At 38.3% G+C, this 21915-nt stretch overlaps 1 protein-coding gene across 6 annotated transcripts in view; it reads right to left on the bottom strand.

The window, feature by feature from the left end:
- Positions 1-18190: 18190 nt before the first annotated feature.
- ect2 (epithelial cell transforming 2) overlaps positions 18191-21915 on the bottom strand; it is a 51474-nt gene continuing 47749 nt past the window's right edge. For 4 of the 6 annotated variants that reach the window (XM_008407826.1, XM_008407827.1, XM_008407829.1 and 1 more), the window contains one exon: positions 19136-19225. Coding sequence is in view for 2 of the 6 variants with exons in the window: in XM_008407831.1 (XP_008406053.1) it covers positions 19136-19225 (90 nt within the window). In the remaining 4 variants the exon portion in view is untranslated. Of the gene's footprint in view, positions 19226-21915 lie in introns of all 6 variants that reach the window. The other 2 variants (XM_008407831.1, XM_008407833.2) reach the window with 1 other exon arrangement.

Here is a 21915-nt window from a genome sequence, read left to right as displayed (position 1 = left end):
CAAACAAAAAGCAAATAAAATGCAGCAAACAAAAAATAGATGCAAACAAAAAAGACTACGACCACAAATGAAATGCAGCAAGCAAAAGAAAAGATGCAAACAAAAAGTGCTCAGCACAGACGGGAGTCGAACAAAAACAGCTGTGTCCAAATGTAGGGTCTGCATCCTTTCCAACGGGTGTTCAGAAAAGCAGCAATGGCGGCAAAATTATTTGTGCCGTGTTACACTTAAAATTACACAAAATGATTTTTTACAAAGTTTTTAGGCAAGAATGTAGATGTATAGATCTGAAATATCTGCTCAGTTCAACAGTAAATCACTTAATTACAATATTGTTCTGACGTTTTCGGAGATGTCTGCTCCCGCTGCATTAACAACCAGCTCCCCTCGCTAGCTACCAGCTGGCCAGGGGCTCCAGGTTTGGTACACGGAGAGAGAACCCATGTTTCCCGGCAAATCGTTTTAAAAACTCCCAATAGTTTTCCCCTATGAGTGGAGGTGAAACACAGATATTAAGTCTGGTAATAGCTGTAAATATTTTTGGTTCACTAAAGTAATTTATTTATTTATTCAATATCTCGCAGTGCTGATGAGGCATCTTCTGCTTTTTTGGTCGAGCAAAGCAGGAGAGACTTTTGTTTGCATCTCTTTTTTGGTTTGCGTTTATTTTTTTGTTTGCTTCATTTACTTTTTGTTTGCATCTTTTTGTTTGTTTGCTGCATTTGATTTGCTTTTTGTTTGCATCATCTCTTCTTGTTTGCTGGATTTCATTTGTTTGTCTTTTTTTGTTTGCATGTTTTCTCTGTTGCTGTGCATTTGCACCTGTCGACCACCGTAGTTTATACATATATACTCCTCTGGATTACACATTGCTTGACCTGATTTAGACCCACAAGCAAAACTCCATCAAATTCTGTTTGATGCTCACTCACGACTGACCGTCAGATGCTCTGGCAACTGCCCAAAAGCATTCATGTCTATTTGTAATGCCAGCTCCTGGCAAATCAAATTATGTACAGTAGAAAGCAGATATTTACATACACTGTTAGAAAATAATTCACTTTCTTTTTCTTTTTCTTTGTCGTTGTCTGATGTTAAGTCCAAGAAAACTTTTTCTAATTTAGGCGATTTCATTTTGCTAGATTGCACAAGCTTTCTTTATTGAGATGTTTTCATCCATTTCCTTTAGTATTTTGGAAGCAGAACCTTTCTACGCTTGTCTTGGGTCAGATGTTTCAGTCAGCATCGTTGTGCCAAAACTCGTTCATTCTTGGAACACAGAACTTGTCTCATTTCTGAACGTTATGACCCCTGGACATTTAGTTGTTTATGATACTTTTACATAGTTATTTGAACAGGTCAGAGAAGCATATCATGCATCTGCCTTTTATGCCCACATGGAAAGAATTAGGGTTTGTGAGGTTCATATTTTTATCATATGAGCTTCCCCACATTGTTTCAATTAAAAGTTATTTTAGTTTTTAGTAAATATAAAAATTCTCTCTTGATATTTTGACATTTTGCTTAACATTTTGGCAAACATAACTGACCTAAAGCAGAAAAAGTTTAGTCAGATTTTATTTCAAACTGTGATTTAAAGAAATTGTATTGTTGAACAGAGTATGAACATTTTTGGTTTGAATTGAAGATCGTCAAACTGGTCTACATGATGATCAAACAATCTCCAAGCTAGATAAGTCTTTTTTGTGTTCTCTTCCTTGTTATCATCAGCTGGTGTTACCAGAGGTTTGTATTCTTCCTCCTTCTGAGCATGTGGGGGACAAACAGGGTTCGAGTGGCCAAAAGGAACATCAGCTTCAGGACCAAAGCCAGACCTTTGGTCCTGTTAGGGTGAACACTTCAGCACTGATCTCCAGCTTCTCCAGTGACTTTCTAAACCTTGTCACAGATACAACACGGGATTAAAAGATTCTCTCCACTGGGTTAAAACACCTGCTACTTGCCATCCTTTTGCTGGATGCCCTTAGCTTAACTCTAATCACATTTGCTCACCCAGAGAAGGTCTACTGCCTCACAATGAAGAAAGGTGTGTTTTACCTTTTTTAGTATTTCATGTTGTCCCATAGTGGATTGATTCCCGCTTTGTCCTCTTCACATGCAATCCCTTCAAAACTTCAGAATATAATCTATGTCTCCTGGATATATAAGCTTATCCAGGCTGCCAGCCACTGGAGGTGGGCTGCCGTGCAGGCCTGAGGCCAAGGGAGGCTGGGGAATAGCTACAACCAAAAGGCACCTCTTCACAGAGGACACTCCACTCTTTTTATATTTGCCTTTGACCATACTTCAAAGTGCTTCTGAGTGGCTATTTAAGAGTGAATCAAAAAGGGAGACAGGTTTTAAGGAGGATGAAGGGCTGCTGAAGCCTGAGCTGTAGGACTTAGTAGAATCCAACCTACCATCATCAGTTCAAAAGATAGTCAGAGCAACTCCTAATGCATAATTTAACTACATGCTATAACAGAAAAGTGTACTTTATGAAGATATAGTGTGCATGGAATGAATAAGATAGAAGCACATTCTCTCCAGAGATGAACTGCACAGAGAAGAGCTGTCTTAAGACAGAGTGATGTCACAGTAAAATCCCTCAAAGTCAAGGTAAGGCGAGCTGCTCTTCTCTCACAGTAGAGACAGGTTTTCATGTTTGGTAAAACTGAGTTTTCCTTAACTATGACCAAAGATCTACCCCAACAGTAAGAAAATAAAGACAGGGAAGGAAACTCGAGCACAGGGGTGGGCAACTCCAGGCCTCAAGGGCTGGTCTCCTGCAACTTTTAGATGTGTCTCTACTTCAACACACTTGAGTCAAATAATGAGGTCATTAGTAGGACTCTGGAGAACTTGACTGCACTTAAGAGGTGATTCAGCTGTTGGATTCATATGTGTTGGACCAGGGAGACATCTAAGAGTTGCAGGACACCGGCCCTCCAGGACCAGGATTGCCCACCCCTGCTCTAGCATCTCCTAATTCCAGGGAAAACATTATTTCATAAATTGTCAGATTAAATAGGATACCCTTTTTTGTCCAACCTTTGACCTTGGTTGTAGGATGTAGACTAACTCAGACTGGGTGGAGAGAGAAGTCTTTCTGGTCACCAGCTCTTGATGACTGAAATATTTGGTAAGTATAATCTCATCCATCCATCCATTTTCTATACACCTCTGTCCCTAGTGGGGTCAGGAGGTGCTGCTACCTCTCCAGCTAACCTTCTGGGCGAGAGGCGGGGTCACGCTGGACAGGTCGCCAGTCTGTTGCAGAATCTCATGTGCCTTTCAGTCTAAAATTGTGTGAATTGTTGTATATTATCCTATAGCTGGACTTTGTTATGCATGTTTCTCTGTAGCCAATTAAACGTTTTGTTTCATAAAACCATGAATAATGCACGTCTGAGTTTAAAATATATATATTTTGTCTGTTTTTCAGGGGCTGTACCAAAGAACCAAGCGTCTGATTCAGAACATCAAAAGTTTTAAGGCTCAAGATTATCTGGTTTGTTTTGTTATTTTATTATTTTGTGCATGTGTCAACGCTCATAAAATAAGTTCTGGTGTAAATATTTCATTTATAATTATATTTTTAAGCACCAGGTTACTTTGCTGACTTTGATTTTTTTTTTTATTATTATTATTATTGTGAATGTCTTTTCTAAAAACCCATTGTATTAAAATGTATACTGTGCTGTTTTACTTTGTTCTAAGAAGGTTTCATGTCTTTTTGGTACATATGTATAAATGTGATTATCATATTTTGTTGTGGGTAGTCTTTAATGTTAATACTATGTTAATGTTAATACTATAAAATTAATTCTTTGCCAAGTGTATTTAAGTGGTTGTCATCGATTTTACAATTTATTACATTAGATTAAAATGTCTTGGAAACAGAAGACAACTGTTTGATGTGAAAACAGTAAGTGTGGGGCCAGCTTTCCTTTTCTACAATTTGTTAAAACATTGGATTAATATCGCATGGTAATGGAAGACAACTGTTCCTCATGAAAACCTTGCATTCCAATAAAATTGCTTCTAAGTTAGCATTTCCACGGACCTAGCATAACCATTGTATAGCTTTTGATTTTTGAATAAAATGCGAATGTCTCCTGAAAGTAATCAGCGGACATTCAAATGAAAGTCCGCCGAAAGTAATGGTGGTCGATTTTGAGTACGGTGAACGTTCCGGGAGACGTTCACCGGAGTTTCATTTGGACATCGATCAAACATAATCACTGGACGTTCAAGACAACGTTTAGCAGACGTGCTCCAAACATTCAATGCTAGCTGGGTGGCAGGTGCCTTTGACACAACGTGCATGTGAAGTGTCTGTACGGTGATGCCGTTTGGCCTGAGAATGCGCCAGCGACGTTTCATAGATTAAAGAACAGAGTGGTTGGTGACATGACTGGGTGTTCGGTCTACTTGGACGACATGGTGGTGTATGACACGTGGGAAGAGCACGTGGAGCGCATCCGGGAGCTTTTCACTCGTTTGGCGGGAGCAAAGTTAACAGTGAACCTGGCCAAATGTGAATTTGGAAGGGCGACTGTTACCTATTTAGGTCGTGTGGTCAGCCAGGGTGAGGTCCGCCCTGTTGCAGCGAAGGTTCAGGCGGTAGAGCAGTTTCCTGTTCCAGCTACAAAAAGGGAACTAATGCGTTTTCTTGGGCTGGTAGGATACTACAGATGTTTTTGTCGAAACTTCATCTGTGGTGGCGCAGCTAACAAATTTGCTGCGTAAGGATGTAAAGTTTGAATGGTCTTCCCTTTGTCAGTAGGCTTTTGAGCAGGTGAAAAGACTCCTCTGTGCTGCTCCTGTATTGGCTGCACCACGTCTTAAACATCCGTTCCAGCTTTACGTGGACGCCAGTCACGTGGGTGCCGGAGCTGTCCTTACACAGACTGATGATCTGGGTATTGGCAGGCCGGTGAGTTATTTTTCAAATATGTTCAATAAGCACCAATTGAACTACTCAGTGATTGAGAAAGAGACGTTTGCTTTGATCTTAGCCCTGAAACATTTTGATATTTAAGTGGTGGCGCTAACGTTCTGTTTACAGATCATAATCCACTGACGTTCTTGTCTTCCCTGAAATGTCCAAATCAGCGGTTGATTCGCTGGTCGTTGTTCCTGCAGTCCTACAATCTGGTTATTCAATACATTAAAGGGAGAAACAATATTGTAGCTGATGCGTTATCTTGCGCTCCAGTTTGGTAGCTTGTTTTGTGCTTGTTTTCCCTCTTTGTTTCCTTTTCCTGTCCTTAAAAGAGCTTCTGAGTGCACCAGTTGCTGGTTTGGAGACTGGAGTGAGGAGGAGATCAACCTGACTAAGTACAACTGGTGGTGAAAGCAACATCTTAATGGTAGCTGGGTTTGTTTACACACAGTGAGTTAGACAGAAGCAGGGTTCCCTATAGGAACCTGCTTTTTATGGGTTGGGGTGTTACCAAAGCTACAGGATTTTTTAACTAAAGCTGCTTAAAATGAAAAGACCTTTTCCCAGAGTTATGCCTAAGTGTGCTTATGAATTGGAAGAATTATTCTGCATCCCTGTCAGAAGCCCCAGAGGCAGAAGCATAGTCATCTATCAGTGACAACATGACAGGAGAAGTCGGCATGTTTTGTTCTTTGTAAGTCATTGTTTATGTTGGCTTTAAGATTTGTTTGCAGCTCTTATCATGTCGGCAGCATTTGTACTTTTGGCTCACAGTTAAAATGGTTCAGGTTTCAGAGTGATGTTTCTTAAATATGCAAAGTCTAGTATGCAATCAGTTTCCATGAACAACGACCACAACCAGGTCTATCATAAAGCATTGTTTTCCAGGTGTAACCTGCAATTAGTCAAGACTTTTATTATTGCGGGCCCACTTTCTGTTTTGCCCCAAACTCTGCCAACTTATTTAAAGCCCCGCCTCCAGCGCACAGTTTGAACTAGTGATGGGAAAATGAGGCGTCATGAGGCGTTTCGACTCATGATACTGTCGATACTGTGTCACTCAATACTGACACCTACTGGACATTAAAAATTCCTACAGGCAACGTAGTGATTTGATGACCAAGTCTGTACAATAAGATTTAAGTCTTTGTATTTTATTGAATATTATATGTTGTATTATGTCATATCTTCAGTTGCATTTAAAATATATTTGATATACAGTCAAAAAAGAATGTGAACATTTACCATAAAGTGAAAATTTAAGTGAATGTGTTTGGAATGAGGATGTTTTTTTCCCACACATTTTTATTTTAAAAAAAGTTTTTACAACCTTTTGAAATGAAGCCTGTTACGCTTTTTTGACAAAACTTCTGCTGTAGAAAAAAAATTAAGTAAACATTACATTTACAGCGAACCCTTGTTTTTATTAGGGGTTGCGTTCCGAAAATAACCCGTGAGGCGAAATCCGTGAAGTAGTTACCTGAATTTTTTACAGTTATTACACAGCATAAATAAATACTCTACATTGAAACCAAAGAACAAAACCTGTTTTCAGGTCAGCGGATGTGCGTGTGCATCAATCGGGCATTAATGTGATCCGCAGTCATGTCATTAAAGCGTCTCCTCCAACCCGCCCCGCCAGATTCACAGCTGTATCTACGGCATAAGACAATGTTTTTTCAGCGATGTCTCATATGGTTGAGAATTACGGTCACTTGATGAAAAGAATAAAGACGTTTAGTTAAATTACGAGAAAAAAATCAATAAGGAAGAAATGACACTGCCATATAGCTTTAACTTTAAATTGATTAGTTTTACAGAAGTAAATGAGTTAGGAAATAAAGTGTAACATTACAGAAACAGTTAAAAACATTTCGCTACAGTTTCTGTTAGACCAATAAAGTCTTTCTAATTTGTTATTCCCGAGATCTTAGTGGTTGTTTTACGGAATTGGATAGTATTTTTGTAAAGATTTGTAGTTCTTTAAGCTTATCGGATTGTTACTTCCTGGTTCGGTAAAGGGGTCCTAAAAAGCCACGCCCACAGAAACATCAGTCTTTTCCAGCTGCCACCACCAGTTGATTTAGCCACCAGTTGATCTATAACACCGGCGCATCGGTGTTGCTGGACCCATCACTAGTTTGAACTATATCACCTGTTCCACTGTGATTGTGGCTAACTGGCGTCTTCTTGGCAAATTCATCAAAATCTTTGCATCCACTAATTTAATCCATTGGTGAGTTTGTCATTGGATTGCAATATTGCTTTAGCATGAAACCTCTGCTCGATTGCTCATTGGAGCATTGTTTTATTAGAATTGTTGGCGCTGGTTACCTGGACCGTCACCGGGATTGCAACAGCTGATTGCAGTTTAGCCGCCCGTCTCTTCCAGAAGGAAACCTGATTGCTGATTTTGTGCGTGTTCTGGCACTTTTTGTGTTGATATTGAGTTTCAAATTAAATTGATCAAAATGGGATGTAGCTACATTTAAGTTGATATTGCGCAGTATATTTATTTAATTTCTTTTTCTCGCTCTGCTTGAGTATTTGACAGTTATTTTATTTTTCTTGATTGATATTTTGAAAGTGAACTTTGATTTCAACTTTTTAACTTTAAATTGATTAGTTTTAAATATCACTGTTTCTTTTTGTTTTACTTTATTTAAATTATGGTTAATATAACCTGATTGAAATGTTTAGCTGAATTATTAGGAACTTAATAATTGCATTTGCATTTAATATTTATTTCCTTTGAGTGTTTGTACATGATTGTTTAACACTTAATGGGTTTTCTGGCCTTTTAGGTTGGATTTTTTTTTTCTTTGGATCAGATCCTCTACTGGATCTAAGGATGGCAAGCTAAGGAAAAAGGACAATAACTTTATGATCTTGGAATTGATTTACTGAGTTAATTTGTCTCTCATTGTGCATTTGTAATTGTTTTGTTTTTATTCAAATCACTAATATATTCACCAAAACTAAAACTACTGAATCCTGTCTTCATTCACGCCTTCATTCTCATCTTCTGATGCTGCTCTCGTAGCCGCAGTTAGCTGCATAGCCCATAACTGTTATACATGGACGAAGAACTTTTGTTTGTCTGTCCTCCAGTACCACGGCCTTCGTAAATTCCCGGGGTTAAAAAACCTTTGAAAAAATTCTCAAATTTGTGAAATCAAATCATTCAATCTGTCTTTTCTGTTATATTTTTACTCATATAGTTCTTTCACACTCTGAACAAATGTTTAATTAAGTGTTTGTAGATTTTGGCTTTAAAAAAATCCTTTTACAGGAGAGAAACTTTGCCTGTGTGTCAGTAGGTGGTTTATTCACATCAAAGGCTGAGAAGCTGATGTTTCGCTGCAGTAATTACTGGCAAGGACTGTGATTGTATGTGGATGCATACAATGTCCTACCAACCTGCAGTTGGTAGGACAACTGCAGGTTGTCCTACCAACCTGCAGTTGAAGATGGACATAAMTGTCCATCTTCACATCAAAGGCTGAGAAGCTGATGTTTCGCTGCAGTAATTACTGGCAAGGACTGTGATTGTATGTGGATGCATACAATGTCCTACCAACCTGCAGTTGGTAGGACAACTGCAGGTTGTCCTACCAACCTGCAGTTGAAGATGGACATAACTGTCCATCTTCACATCAAAGGCTGAGAAGCTGATGTTTCGCTGCAGTAATTACTGGCAAGGACTGTGATTGTATGTGGATGCATACAATGTCCTACCAACCTGCAGTTGGTAGGACAACTGCAGGTTGTCCTACGGACATAACTGTCCATCTTCAAGAGTTATGACAGGAAAAAGAAACAAAGAAGCTCCAGTTAACCTGATGAGGAACCCAGGCTGTGAGCACAAGTATATAAAAAGAAACCAAAACATCACTCTGTTTTTCCTACTTCCTTTTTGCATTAATTCATATTTGTATTGTTTATAGTGTGATTATGGTGCTTTATTTAACAACCTAAACAACTTTTCCTGCAGGTGTCACTATGCTATCTCAGTAGTGCAGCTTGAGTTGATGTATCAAAACAGATAACTATAAAACAAAGTTTTCCATACATTTAAAAAAAAATTACCAAAAAGGATTGAAGCGGACATTATTGAAATCTTTGTTGTGAGTGAGTGTGGGAGAGATGAAACATAGAGGTGTTAATGGCTTATTGATGATGTAATGCTGCAGGGGCCCATTTGAAGATTTTGTACCACATCACAAGGAGATGAATAAAGAGAGACAAAGAATGAGGAATGCAGATTTCAACCTTGAAGTGGTAATTGGTTTGGACCAAAGTAGAGAAAACCATTTGAAGCGTTTGTTCATCTGACCTGGATAACATCAACATCTGACCTTAGAAATGTTTGTCCAACAACTTGTTCCACTATCTTAACACTTAAATAAAAATCCAACAAGGATATTCATTTAGAATTAAAAATAACCCACCCTGAATTACCATGATAGATATAATGTATTTAATAAAAGTGTGTCATTAATGAAGGGGAAAAAACTCAATCTAGACTTCAAGTTTAGGGTCTGGTTCACAGAGTATGAAGTTAAATTTGTTTCCCCCATTTATTCAATGGAAAAAAAACTAACCTCAGTTAAGTAAAATAAAATTGTAATCAAAACTTTTGGAATTGTAATTTTTTTCAAAAACAAAATGTTTGGTTTTAAGTGAGGTTTTCACATTCTTTTATTTTCATTTTCTTTGTTTTGTGTTTGTGTTAATTTATTGTCTGGGAATAAATGCGGTTCAGTTTCATTGTTTACTTTTAAGCAATAAAAAAAATAAAATCATGAAAAAAAAACATCGGGTTTGATGCTTCCTGGTCTAAAAAACACTGAATGTTGTCAGGTTTCAGTGTTTAGGTGAGTGTTGACGCGTTGTACTTTGATATTGTTTACAGAAAAGGTTTGTGTGGCTGCCGTACATTTTCACGCCAGCGAAAAAGTGTGCGCATATTTACGCAAACTTTGACGCAAAGTTAATTTTTATACATGCCGACTTGTGCGTAAAATATGGCGCCGCACATTATTTGTGCGCACAAACGCTTTATGTATGAGGCCCCAGGTCTTTCATAACCAGTCCCATTGTGGTTGTAAAAATGTAATAAGTACTAGAGAGGAGCAGTAGATGATATATGACTGGTGTAAACATGGAGGTCTAAGCAGCAACTGCAACTACAGAATTTAAATCCTGTCAATGGGATTTTATTGCATTAAGACACACTTTTCTGCTTTATAATCGAGTTAACAGTTGTTCAAAAGGCACAACAATGCTCACAACAGCTGTGACTATGACAACATATAGGATCTGCTAATTAGGGTCAAAAATGTTAATCTTTTTCAGTCTCCATATTGCAGTCATTCCTCTGGTCCTGCACTGTTCCTGTTCCTCCTGATCCTCTGATCTCCTTGCTTGTAGTGAGTAAAATAAATGCTAGAACATTGATCTCAAATATAAACTCTGCATGCACTTGTAGATAAATTATTCACAATAAACTATTAAATAATTCATACCATTGTTGAGTTTACTAGAATGGGATGTTTCTAATAAACATATTTAGTCAATAAATTTAATGTTCAGATTCTGGTACATTCCTAATTTTTACTACTGAAATGTTTCATCTTATATCAAGACCTCATAAAGAATAAACAAAATATGTCTTAGTTTTGGCTACTTCTTTGTTCTAATCTCTACACTTTGACAAGGTAACTTCAACATACAAATGCTATCCTGACACACACATAATTCATAGAAAATATAAACTTTTTTTCTGGCTAAACTACTGTATTATGATTAATAATTTCATTCATCATTTAATTTCATTCACAGCCATCAACATTCAAAATTACTTTAATTAAATAATTAACAACACCATTTCATTTCCCTTTGGGTTCAACAAAGTGAATTAAAATCTGAATATCCCATATTAAGTGTTTTGCTTGCACTGGACAGAATCTGACTCCAGAGCTACAGAGCTTCCTATTTACTAAATGAAAAATATATATAGCAATGAGCAGTGTTTAAAAATGTAAAGTCATATAAACTTTTAGTAATAATAATAATAATAATAATATAGATGATGCACTTTTTCTTTAGCTCTGGAGGTTACACCAGTATCCATATTTAATTTTTTTTTTTTCTGAGAGGAAAAAAAATAATTCACAAACAATTTGTGCTTGTAAAAGTTTACATTTTCATAGTAGCAGCAGTAAAAATGGTTTGCTGGATTTAGTCAACGCTAACATATTTACCAAAATAATCTACCACAATACGCACAAGATATACAGTAGACACACTAATTTGTATTTCATCCATCCATTTTCTGACACCCTTGTCCCTTAGTGGGGTGGGGAGGGTTGCTGGGTGCCCATCTCCAGCCAATGTTCCGGGCGAGAGGCAGGGTCACCCTGGACAGGTCGCCAGTCTGTCACAGGGCAACACAGAGACAGATAGGACAAACAACCATGCACACACACCAACACACGCGCACACACACACACACACACACACACACACACACACACACACACTAAGGGAGAAGTTAAGAATAATTTACTCATTACAACCATTTTCCTTTACACACTAAGGAAAATGTAGGTTTTGCATAATCCACTCATTAATTATACATGAGGTTTGCAGAATTATAATATTTGTTTACCAGTTTCAAAGCACCTTGGGCATAATTAATCTTTTTAAGATGTCAATACAGTAACAACGCCCACAGAGTCTCCTTGCTATGTCTTGCCACTCAATAAAAAGCCACTAATGAATTCAGCTGTGAAATGAATGGATGTCGTTGAATGAATGGAACGTTTTGTTCAGCAGTTTTGATTTGCAAGGGGAAACAAAGTTGATCATTGTTTATCCTTCATACTGACTACCAGGAAAAAAAATATTGTCCAATCACCTTTTTTTTTTTATTCCACAATCTTTGTAAGGTAATTAGAATACTGAAAACATTTTGTTTTTGGAAAAAAAAAGTTTTAATTTTTAAATATGATGTGTCCACTACAGTCGACATCTGAACCCCATACATTTGAAATTGAACCTTGATGGCAACCAGTTTGTCCTAAAGAAAATATCCAATCAACATAAGAATGAATTTCACATTGACAAAACTGAGCACTGTTGCCTAGCAAGAAGGTTCTGGGTTTGATTCCTGACTACCAGACCGACAGAAAGTTTTTGCGTCAGGACTAGAAAAGAAATGGTTTTCCGTCAGTGTGGTATCTGTACAGGTGATGTCAGGTATCCTGATCGTGTTTGTGAGACTAAAATTCACAGATTTCCAAAATCTGAAACTGAAAGCCTTGCTTGGATCAAAGCTTGTGCACGACCGCATTTGCAGCTCGACCGTCATAGGATCAATAAGAACAAAGTGTCTGCTGGTGTAAGTATTATTGCTTTGCTTTCTTTGTGTTAATGAATGAAAAAAATAAAGTCAATAATAAACACATCCATTATGAAAACCTTTTAGCCAAGTACAGCATACAGTACCGATACAACTTCTACATCCTGAAGCCTGTCTGTTACACAGCCTTACRTTAGCTGAACAGATCAATATGCAATGTGTACCGTATCTGACATACATTAAAGATTTTATTTCACCTGAAAAGGCTTTTTACTTAACTGTAATCGTGTTAGCCACGCTAGTGTAACCCAGCTGTATTTTATTTGTTTGTTCTGTGTTATTTGCTTTTCTGTATTGTTTTTACTTTATGGGTAGTGTCCCTTTAAGAGCAAGGTACGACATCACTTTACGGCAGCGTTCCGACTGCAGTTACTAGGGAAACTCCCGGGCTTTAGCGTTTCAGAGCTGCTGCGGAGCAGAGACGTGCATAGCCTTGACTTCTTTATGTCTGATATATGATGTTTTCCTGCTAGTGCATTATTGTGGCCGATTTTGGGGAAAGGAACACTGGGAAGGTGCTCCTGTGCCTGCGGAGGAAGAGAGAGAGGCTGCGGAGTTTCTGTGTCTGTGGACGTCGCCATCCCAGCCAGGACAACCTCTTTCATCGTTTCGTACGCATCAGACACGCACACAAATATAGAGCTCTATATGAACTATTTTTTTGCTGGCCAACTTCTTTTAATTTAATTTTTTATTTTTTTTACCAAGGACCCTGAAAGGATTCCTTATGACCTAAATGTTTTTTTTTTCTTTTCTCTTTGTGGGTTTTCCAGGAAAACTGTATGACAAAGTGTTGAGACGAAGTTGGATGTGTTTCAGTCCAGTAATTTGTAATAAATAAACTGGTTGATAGTAAACTGCTATCTGAACCCGAGTAAATTCTGTTCTTTGGTTACACTAGTACCGAGTACCGTGTATAAGTCCTAGACCCATTCGAACCCTCAAAACCATGAATGTCCGACTCACCCAGCCTTGCAAGAACAGGCATCAGTGATCTTGTCCACAGCTATATTTATGCTGAGGATCTGCTGTTTTCCTCATCGACTGGTAGCATTTAGCTGCAACTCGCACAATGTTAGAGGCATTGCGTGGCTAAAACACCTTGATGTCGTCCAAAAAAGATGACATGAACTTGTTGGTTCCCTTGTCCATTGTCGTGGCTGATATTTTGTGAAAATCCGACAGAAATGCTAAACTAATCGACTCAGAAATACTCTGCAGAGTCAGTCGAAATGAAAAATCCCATAGAAGCTAAACTCTGCGAAGAGGTTAATGTGAGACATAAAGTCACGTGGGACTTTCGAGGGGCGTTTCTGGGCGGAGCTTGGGAAGGTCCATTCCATAGTCTAAATCTGCTTAGTTGCATTTTTCGGGGTTGCTACTGCCTCCAGTGGCGTGGGGGTGGTAACACAGCTAATATAATTATATTACTGAATCAGAATACCGCAAAGTATTTTGCTAAGAAGGGTTCGGTGACACTGCACTGATGTCAAGAAAAATAAGTTATCAGGCACAGCTAATGCAGTTAAGACACCTGGAAATAAAATGAGAAGACAATGAACGGAAGGCAATAAACTAGAGCAGGAAAAAAGAAGAAATAAACTATGGAGGAATCAATGAAGGTGAACTGAGGAGGAGAACAAGAAAAGAGGGGTGGTGGGGGGTAGTGTCTGAAAATAAGCCCCACACAGACAAAATAAAACAGCTCCGCCATCTTTACTGCAGCACAGCTTCACAGCCTACAAATTCCCTTATAGATATTTTGTGGAGTGGAAAACATTTGATGCACCCTGGTCAGAACCAAGATGGGGAGAAAGGAGCAAAAGACAAGAGGAAATGAAGGCAAAGGAAGAAATAAAAAAGTCTGCAGTTATTTTTATGTAATAGAATTTCAAGAGGCAGGAGTCATCATCAGGAACTGGATCAACCAACAGTGTTAGTTTTTATATACGTATGAATCATCATGTTCCAACACATTGACAATCGTCAGTTGCTGGATTGAAATGTCAGTGATCCTAACCTACATCTGGGATTGTTGGAGGAAACTTCTTTCACAGAAAATCCACTCTGGTGCATTCAGGGACCTAAAAGATCCACAGGAAAAAGCAGTGGTTGAGGTTCAAAACCTTTTTGAAGGTTTTGAACCTTCAAAAAGGTTCAAAACCTTGTCGCTAAAGGTTTTGAACCTTTTTGAAGGTGTCGCTAAAATTAGAGCGACATGGGAGGCAAATGCCAACATTTGAGCATTTGAGCTCAAATGTTGGCTCAAATGCTCAAATGCCAACATTTGAGCATTTGAGCTCAAGTGTTGGCTCAAATGCCAACATTTGAGCCACACTCTTGTGCTAAGAATTATTGTTACTAAGATTTCAATTATTATTACTTACATAGCTAATAATTATTTACTGCTGTGCAGAATATGATAAAGATATAGTATATATTTTTAGTATAAATTCAGGGATTTCTAGTCATACAAAATAAGTCATTATATATGAGGCAAGTTCTTCTCTGTCCTTTGATGCTAAAATTAGAGCGACATGGGAGGCTAATTATTCTGTAATCTTGTAAGGCTGTAATGGCACCAAATGGAATTCTAATCAAACCATTAGGATGGCAGGTTACAACATAAACAGTCATTTTAACACAAAGAGTGTGTGAGCCTTTGCCAATGTGTGTGTGTGTGTGTTTAAAACTCATCTGTTTGGTTTTGCTGAGCACTACATACTACAGAGTGTACATAGTGTACAAAAATGCACATACGGTAAACATCTTCTTGCTTTTTTCCACACTTACATGTTTCAGATCTTAAAATTGATTTCAAAATCAGACAAATATAACCTCAATAAATACAAAATATTATTTGTTCAGAAAAAACTATCAAATCCAAAATGTCAAACACACACACAAATGTGGACAATTTGGAGAGGCCAATTAACCTGGCAGTCATGTTTTTGGACTGTGGGAGGAAACCGGGGTGACTGGAGAAAGCCCACCATGCACAGGGAGAACATGCAAACAACATGCAAACTCCATGCAGAAAGACCGGGACCGGGAATCGAACCCAGAACCTTCTTGCTGCAAGGCAACAGCTCTACCAAATACAAATACAATACCAACTGCGCCACTGTGCAGCCCCTAAAAATGAACCCATTTAGTAAATAAAGAAATCCTTCCATGGGTGATCCCACAATAGGCAAGTTCATTTTATAGAGTTACATTGGTGCTAAGCGGTCCGGTTTGCAGCGGCACTAACTAAAGCAGCACGTTTAAATCTCACTGATCAGTAAATCGGGATTTTTTCCCGTTGTATTAACAGGTTTACGTCAGTCTGCCCATTCCTCTGTATTTACTTTAGTTTCAGTTCATTCTTGCATTTCATTTAGATCTTCATTCATTTCCATTTGGTTTCCTTTGATTAGTATTATCCTTTCTTAGTTTATTGTTATGTCCTCTTTAGTTTCTCCCGTTAACAGTGATGTCAGTAACGCGTTACTAACGTCGGACCACTTTTTAAAAATCTAACTCGTTGCTATTTCAAATTCAGTAGTCAGACTACATTTACTTATCGAAATCACTTTGCGTTACTATCTTCTTTTGGAATTTAATTTAATCTATGCGTGCGGTCGAGTGATCACCGTTTATGCGACATCAGCAGCGACAGAAATGTAAGCAATGGAGGGAGATGTCAGATGCGCATTTTGTTGCTAGAAAAACAGGAACTATTTTCAGTTTCTGTCGCCAGTCTGACGATTATAAGTGACTTTGGGCTTGTTTCTTTTTTAAAAGTCGCTTGGAAATTTAATGAGTCCCGGGTTGCGTCTTTTTGGGCTCGTTTTTGAACATGAAGTTTCTTGGAAATACGCAAAGAGACTCATAATAAATCCCAGAATTTGTCTGACATCCAGTTAGTTTTATTCCATAATTTCTGCAAACTGCAAACATCGAGACTGAACAATGCAATAAACGTGAAAACAGTCACGAATGAACGAGTCCGTAAAGTTGTGCAACTAAACGCCATTGTAATCATTAAGTGTCACCAATCTGTGCAGCGGGACATCTGAATTGTGGAGCCGCAGGAGGAGATCTGTGCGCTGCGCTCTGACGCCAAACGCAGGGCTGTAGCAGAACCTGGAGGCTGGGGAAAAGGTGGGGACTTTAAAATCCTTCTAGAGTTTTCCAGACAATAGTGGAACACACAAAAACACACACAAATTACTACGTTTTTTTGTACTGTTGTAAGCATTAAACCATCTCCCCTTCAGTTCAACCTTATAAGTGGAGACACATTGTTGATGTTACCATTATAAAATAGCTTACAATTAAGTATTGGCAAAGCTCAATGTAATTTTCACAGGTGGCGGAGCGTTGCTAGCAGTGAAAGTAACTAAAAAAAGTTAATTTTAATGTAACTTGGTTACCTTCTAAATTAAGTAATCAGTAATCAGTTACCTTTTCAAGGAGTAATCAGTAATCCGATTAAAGTTACTTTGCCATCACTGGTTGGTTGTTAATTTGTTTCCCGTTTTTAAGCTCTTCACTCATTATGTCATTCACTGCTGCGCTGCGCAGCCTCAACATGAGTTTCACCTGATCTGCCACTATGAGCTCTTTCACTGTTCAGCGTGAAACGGCGTCTGATTCTGTTTTTATGCCGATTCACATCTAGTTCGTTGCTCCGTCCTATTAACGGGTGTTCCGTTTATCTGTGCTACCCTTAAATTCATCCTACCTTGTGGTAATGCGCATGCGCACATCGATGAGCAACGTGCGCGTCTTATTTTTTTTTTTTTACCCCCTTCGGCGAGCTAGATTTTATTTTATACATTTGTTCGATATTTTTCATGTCAGTGTTAATGTCATGATGCTGTTAAGTGACTCCATAATACTTTCAATTTGACTCATTAGGATTTTATTAAAAAAAGCTTTGTTCTAAATTTCTGTACAACAAACAAGTCTGTTGAAAAATATCCATGGTTCCGTCTCATATTTCTATGGCTTTAAACGGATCTGGAACTTTAGTTTTTCCACTGAAAGCTCTGGTTTGCACAGTAAACGCCATGTGGGCGAAATTTTATAGATGATACTCTGATGTCCCATTCCCCTGAAGGCAGCACAGAGTTGCACCACCAGAACCTGACAAACACTGAAGAGAAGAAGAGTTATGATTGATAAAACTATTAATGTTACAGAGCTCAGTCTTTTTGCAAATAGTTCAAAGTTTAAATTGCTATTGCTATGCAACTTATTTGGCCATTTTGTGCTAAATTTAGCAACCAACATCAGAAAAGGCACAAAAGATTTTTTTTTCACTCTTAGGCCTACCGATTTCAAGTTGAATGTCATTTGTATTTTTCTTAGACATCTTAAAAATTAATTTTTATTCCCATGGCTTTTTTGTTCTTTGGGAAACTAATAATTCAGTAATGTGTTTTTCTTTTAAGGATTTTTGATGGTAAACTCTGAAACAATAAAAATCAAGACAGCAACAATAGTGATAGTAATATTAATCATAAAATAATATTCAGTGCAAGTAGCCTACATTTTCTTTGATGGGGCGGTGGACAATGGAAAGGGGGGCGCTGGCCCAAAAAAGATTGAGAAACACTGCTTTAGGTGAAGTGGAGGTTCACTTAAATGTTTTCCATTATTTAAATAATTAATTTAAAATTTCAGCACTTATATACATTTAAAAACATTTTTCCAGCAAAGAGAAGAAACATTTATTTGAATGCCACTGACTTGCTAAATTTAGTCGTCAACCCAACAAATTAAAATTGAGTATTTTTTAGTTTGTTCATAAAAGACATATACATAACCAAGTTTAAGTGCATTTAATAAAGAGATAAAATAACGAGTGACAAACATTAAAACATAATGACAGACAAAATGAGAATGAACATAAATAGCAATAAAAAGATTGGCCACAGTCTAACTTCATGAAGAAAATAAATATGTACACTGATACAACACCCCTATGCCCACACATTGCAGACAATAATGGGTATACATAGAAGCAGACTAAAATGCTTTTATTCTTCCCAACCTTGTGATTAGTTTTATATAAACTGTAAACAATGACAGTTTACATGCAGAAAATAAAGGTAAAAACACCTCTTCCCACTAAAAACATGTCAGTTTAGACGTTTGTGAAAATCAAACTTTGTTATTACAGGAAGAGCTGAACATTAATTGGTTAGAAAAGCCTCATTACAATAACATTAGCAAACATGTTGGAGTCCAGAGACAATGAGGGACAGATGAACTACTATGTACTCTTGCTCTACAGTTACTGTCAATGTGTCAAAAAAGCAAGTAATGTTAGTCATGGAGGATATTTAACTGCAGCATGTCAACAATATGTGAACTGACCAATCAGATGAACAGAAGTGGTCCTTGATAATGCAGGACATCAGCAAAATAGCTTTTTTCAGTGTACAGTGAACCTCAGCATGACAACATGCCATTCTAGCTAGGAGTTCGTAATACCAGCCACATCCATGGGCTGGGCTTCAGAACCTGCATCAAGATGAAAAACAACTGGTGCATCGTCTTCATTCTGCTACGGAAACAGGACAATTCTGATACTGGCAAAAATCAGTAAGTCCTTTCTGCAGATTCCTTCTCCAAAATACTGTCACATTTCCTGCATGTGGAAAGACTGTTCAGAGCTGGTCCTGAGACTACTGCTGATTTAACCAGAAAACACATTTTCTGAGTTTATCTTGGCGGTGGAGGAAGCTGGTTCACCAACCAGTGACATATCAGAAGAGATGGGTGGATGACCGGGAGAATGTGTGGTACTTCCTCTCAAACATGGTTGGCAGGTTGACCATGGAGGGGGAGTGGTGCGCCTTCAAACAAACAAACAAAAACAAAAAACACCTCATTAATAGAAGCATGGACAAAAAGAAATAGAAATCTAATATTTTTCCCCATATTTGCTGCTAATAGATTTAGGTTATTAAAAAGAGTTATTTGCCAAGAATAGGAGTTCAGTTCTTTGAAATCTGATAGTGTGACTTGCATGTAATAATTTTTGCTAGAGGGGTGTAATACTGCATATTCAGGTCCAATAGATAAATATAAGATCAGTATTGCCACTACGAATACTTTTTATGTTTACCATTAGGTGTCTTTTTCTGTATTTCTATTAATTACTTTGTTCAAACAGAATTTGGATGCTTCTGCATTGAATTCTGCTTTTTTTTCCGATGTTGTGCCTGGACCTTATCACCGACTGCATAGCACGGCATTGCTGGACTTCTAGCCCATGCTTCATTTTAAGCTGGTAAAACAAATTGCTTGTATTCCTCTCTTCCACACACTTTGCAGATTACATTTTTCTGCTCCTGGTTTTACAGTTTAACCCTCCGGCAGTCTAAAGAGATGGGGTCATTTAAACCCCACCAGTTTTTTTTTTTTTTTCCCTGTGCGCAATCCTGCAAAAAAAAAAAAATAATTAACGGGGCACAAAAAACTTTTTGGTTGTTTTGTGTGTTGGTTTTGGAAAGACAGTCAGACCGTCACCCCGCTCCAAGGTGTTTCTTCACTGTCCGACCGTGATATTTGCTGTGCTCCTACTGAGTATTGCGCTAAGACCGCAGGAGGGTTAAGAGACGCTTTACCTTGTGCACGTCCAGGCGATTTCACGCTTACTTCGCCTGCGCATTTAACCCCCGTGTCCTGACTGTCTCACCTGGACATTGTCGTGAAACCTGGTTGGAACTGATTGAGATCTTTCCAGGACACACAGAAAACAGATTATAGAAGCCCAGAGGCAACAAGTAATCTAGAATTATGATTTAATGTTGATTGAAACTTATATAACCTTTGTTGTAATGAAACTTATATAATCTGTATTGTGATAGAAACCCAGAAAAAACAAGAAACTCAGTATCATGATTTGAGGTCATTAAAAATAGTGTAATCCTCATTTTAATAATGTACCGCCAATCAATGTAATGAAATATGTGAACCTGATTTAAAGAAGTAAATGTGAGAAATTATAAATGAAGTTAGATGAGATGTCTTAATACTGTGTCACAATGTGAGAGGCTGCGTGAGAAGAAAAGATGAGAGAATGGAAAAACCAGGAAGTGGGATTGTGAAATAAGCGAAAGCCCCAGATGTTGAAAGAGGAAGTTAGCCAAAGTGGCTGATGCAATGGTCCAACGGGAGATTGTGTAAGCGCAACCAAGATGTAGAAGTAGATGGTTGTGTAAGTCACAGAGGCGCACATGGCTGGAATACTGAGAGTATAAAAGGTAGAGGCAGGAGAAGAACGGGGTTCTTTGTTCCAGCAGCGATCGAGGCAAGTCCATAAGAAGATGYAGGATCAAGATTGGGGCYATACTGAAAACTTCACGCTGCTCTAGAAAGGAACAAGATCCGATAATCTACAACCCRGGGTTCTGATTCGMCATCTGCCTAACTCTCAACCCAAGAAACATCTCAACGATGCTGCAGTGAACATGGGGGATAGACAAAGATCACCTATGGATAAAGAACTGAGYTCATGAAGAAYATTCACCAGTTCAACTTTGGATTTATTCTGAAAAAGGACTCTGCTACGGCAAGATGGGTCCCTGACCATGGAATTTAGAGTTTTCTACTGCCAAGATCAACTCAGCATCTGGGAAAGAGTGGAACTGCATCTCAAAGCCTCTCTTAAAGTTTAGTGACACAGTATAGGGACTAGAGGGAAGTGTGTTTTCTAAAATTCTTTTATATTTTGATCTTCTGATTTTGATTGAAGTAGCTGTATGTTATTTTCCCCGCTAAAGCTTGCTAATAAAATATTAAAGTCTACTTGATGTTTTTTGGACAGTTAAATTAATTAAGTCACAGGGATAACAATTCTTCTGGTTAACATAAAATCAATGTTCATGATCCTAGTGAAATGGGGGGCTTCAGACGTTTCTTTAGTTATGATAAATAATGACCTTGGGACTCGGGCAGAGTCTCTAAAATGATCTAGACTGTAACAAGTGTGTTATTGATAGAGAAAGAGCTACCGTTAACTGGGGTGGTTTCTGGAGTCGGGCTACCACGGGCTATTTGGATGTCCGATCCATTAACTGTAAAAGGTCATAATCTCAGGATCTGAAGGTAGTTAGAGTCTAGACGCATCTTTCTCGCTTCCAGCTTAAACAGAATACCCTCTATAAACTCATCTGTGGTAATACTCAGGAGGTAGAGGCTTCACGGACTCGTTAGACGAAGAGCTGGTCAGTAGTCAGTCAGCAGGAGTTTGAGAAGAGGTAGGGGTGTGGCTGACTATTGCGTAATAACAACATCTGCAGTGCTCCTTCTAAGAGCCGTGCCAAGACCACCAGAGGATAAACTTGAACTAGGACCAGATATTTTATGTATTTGCACCAGCCTTTTTAACAAGCTCTCTCTACTGATACACTGCGCTATCAGCAGTGTGGCGCTATCAGCCACACTGCTTCCCACTTGCTCTGTATTGATGCCGGCCAGTTATGTCATCAACAAGCATTACTGTGGTTGGCTAGTAGACTGCAGATCTCTTTCATATGTC

This window comes from Poecilia reticulata, linkage group LG4 (assembly GCF_000633615.1).
Source record: "Poecilia reticulata strain Guanapo linkage group LG4, Guppy_female_1.0+MT, whole genome shotgun sequence".
NCBI classification, from domain to species: Eukaryota; Metazoa; Chordata; class Actinopteri; order Cyprinodontiformes; family Poeciliidae; genus Poecilia; species Poecilia reticulata.
This window is presented reverse-complemented; position numbering and strand designations above follow the sequence as displayed.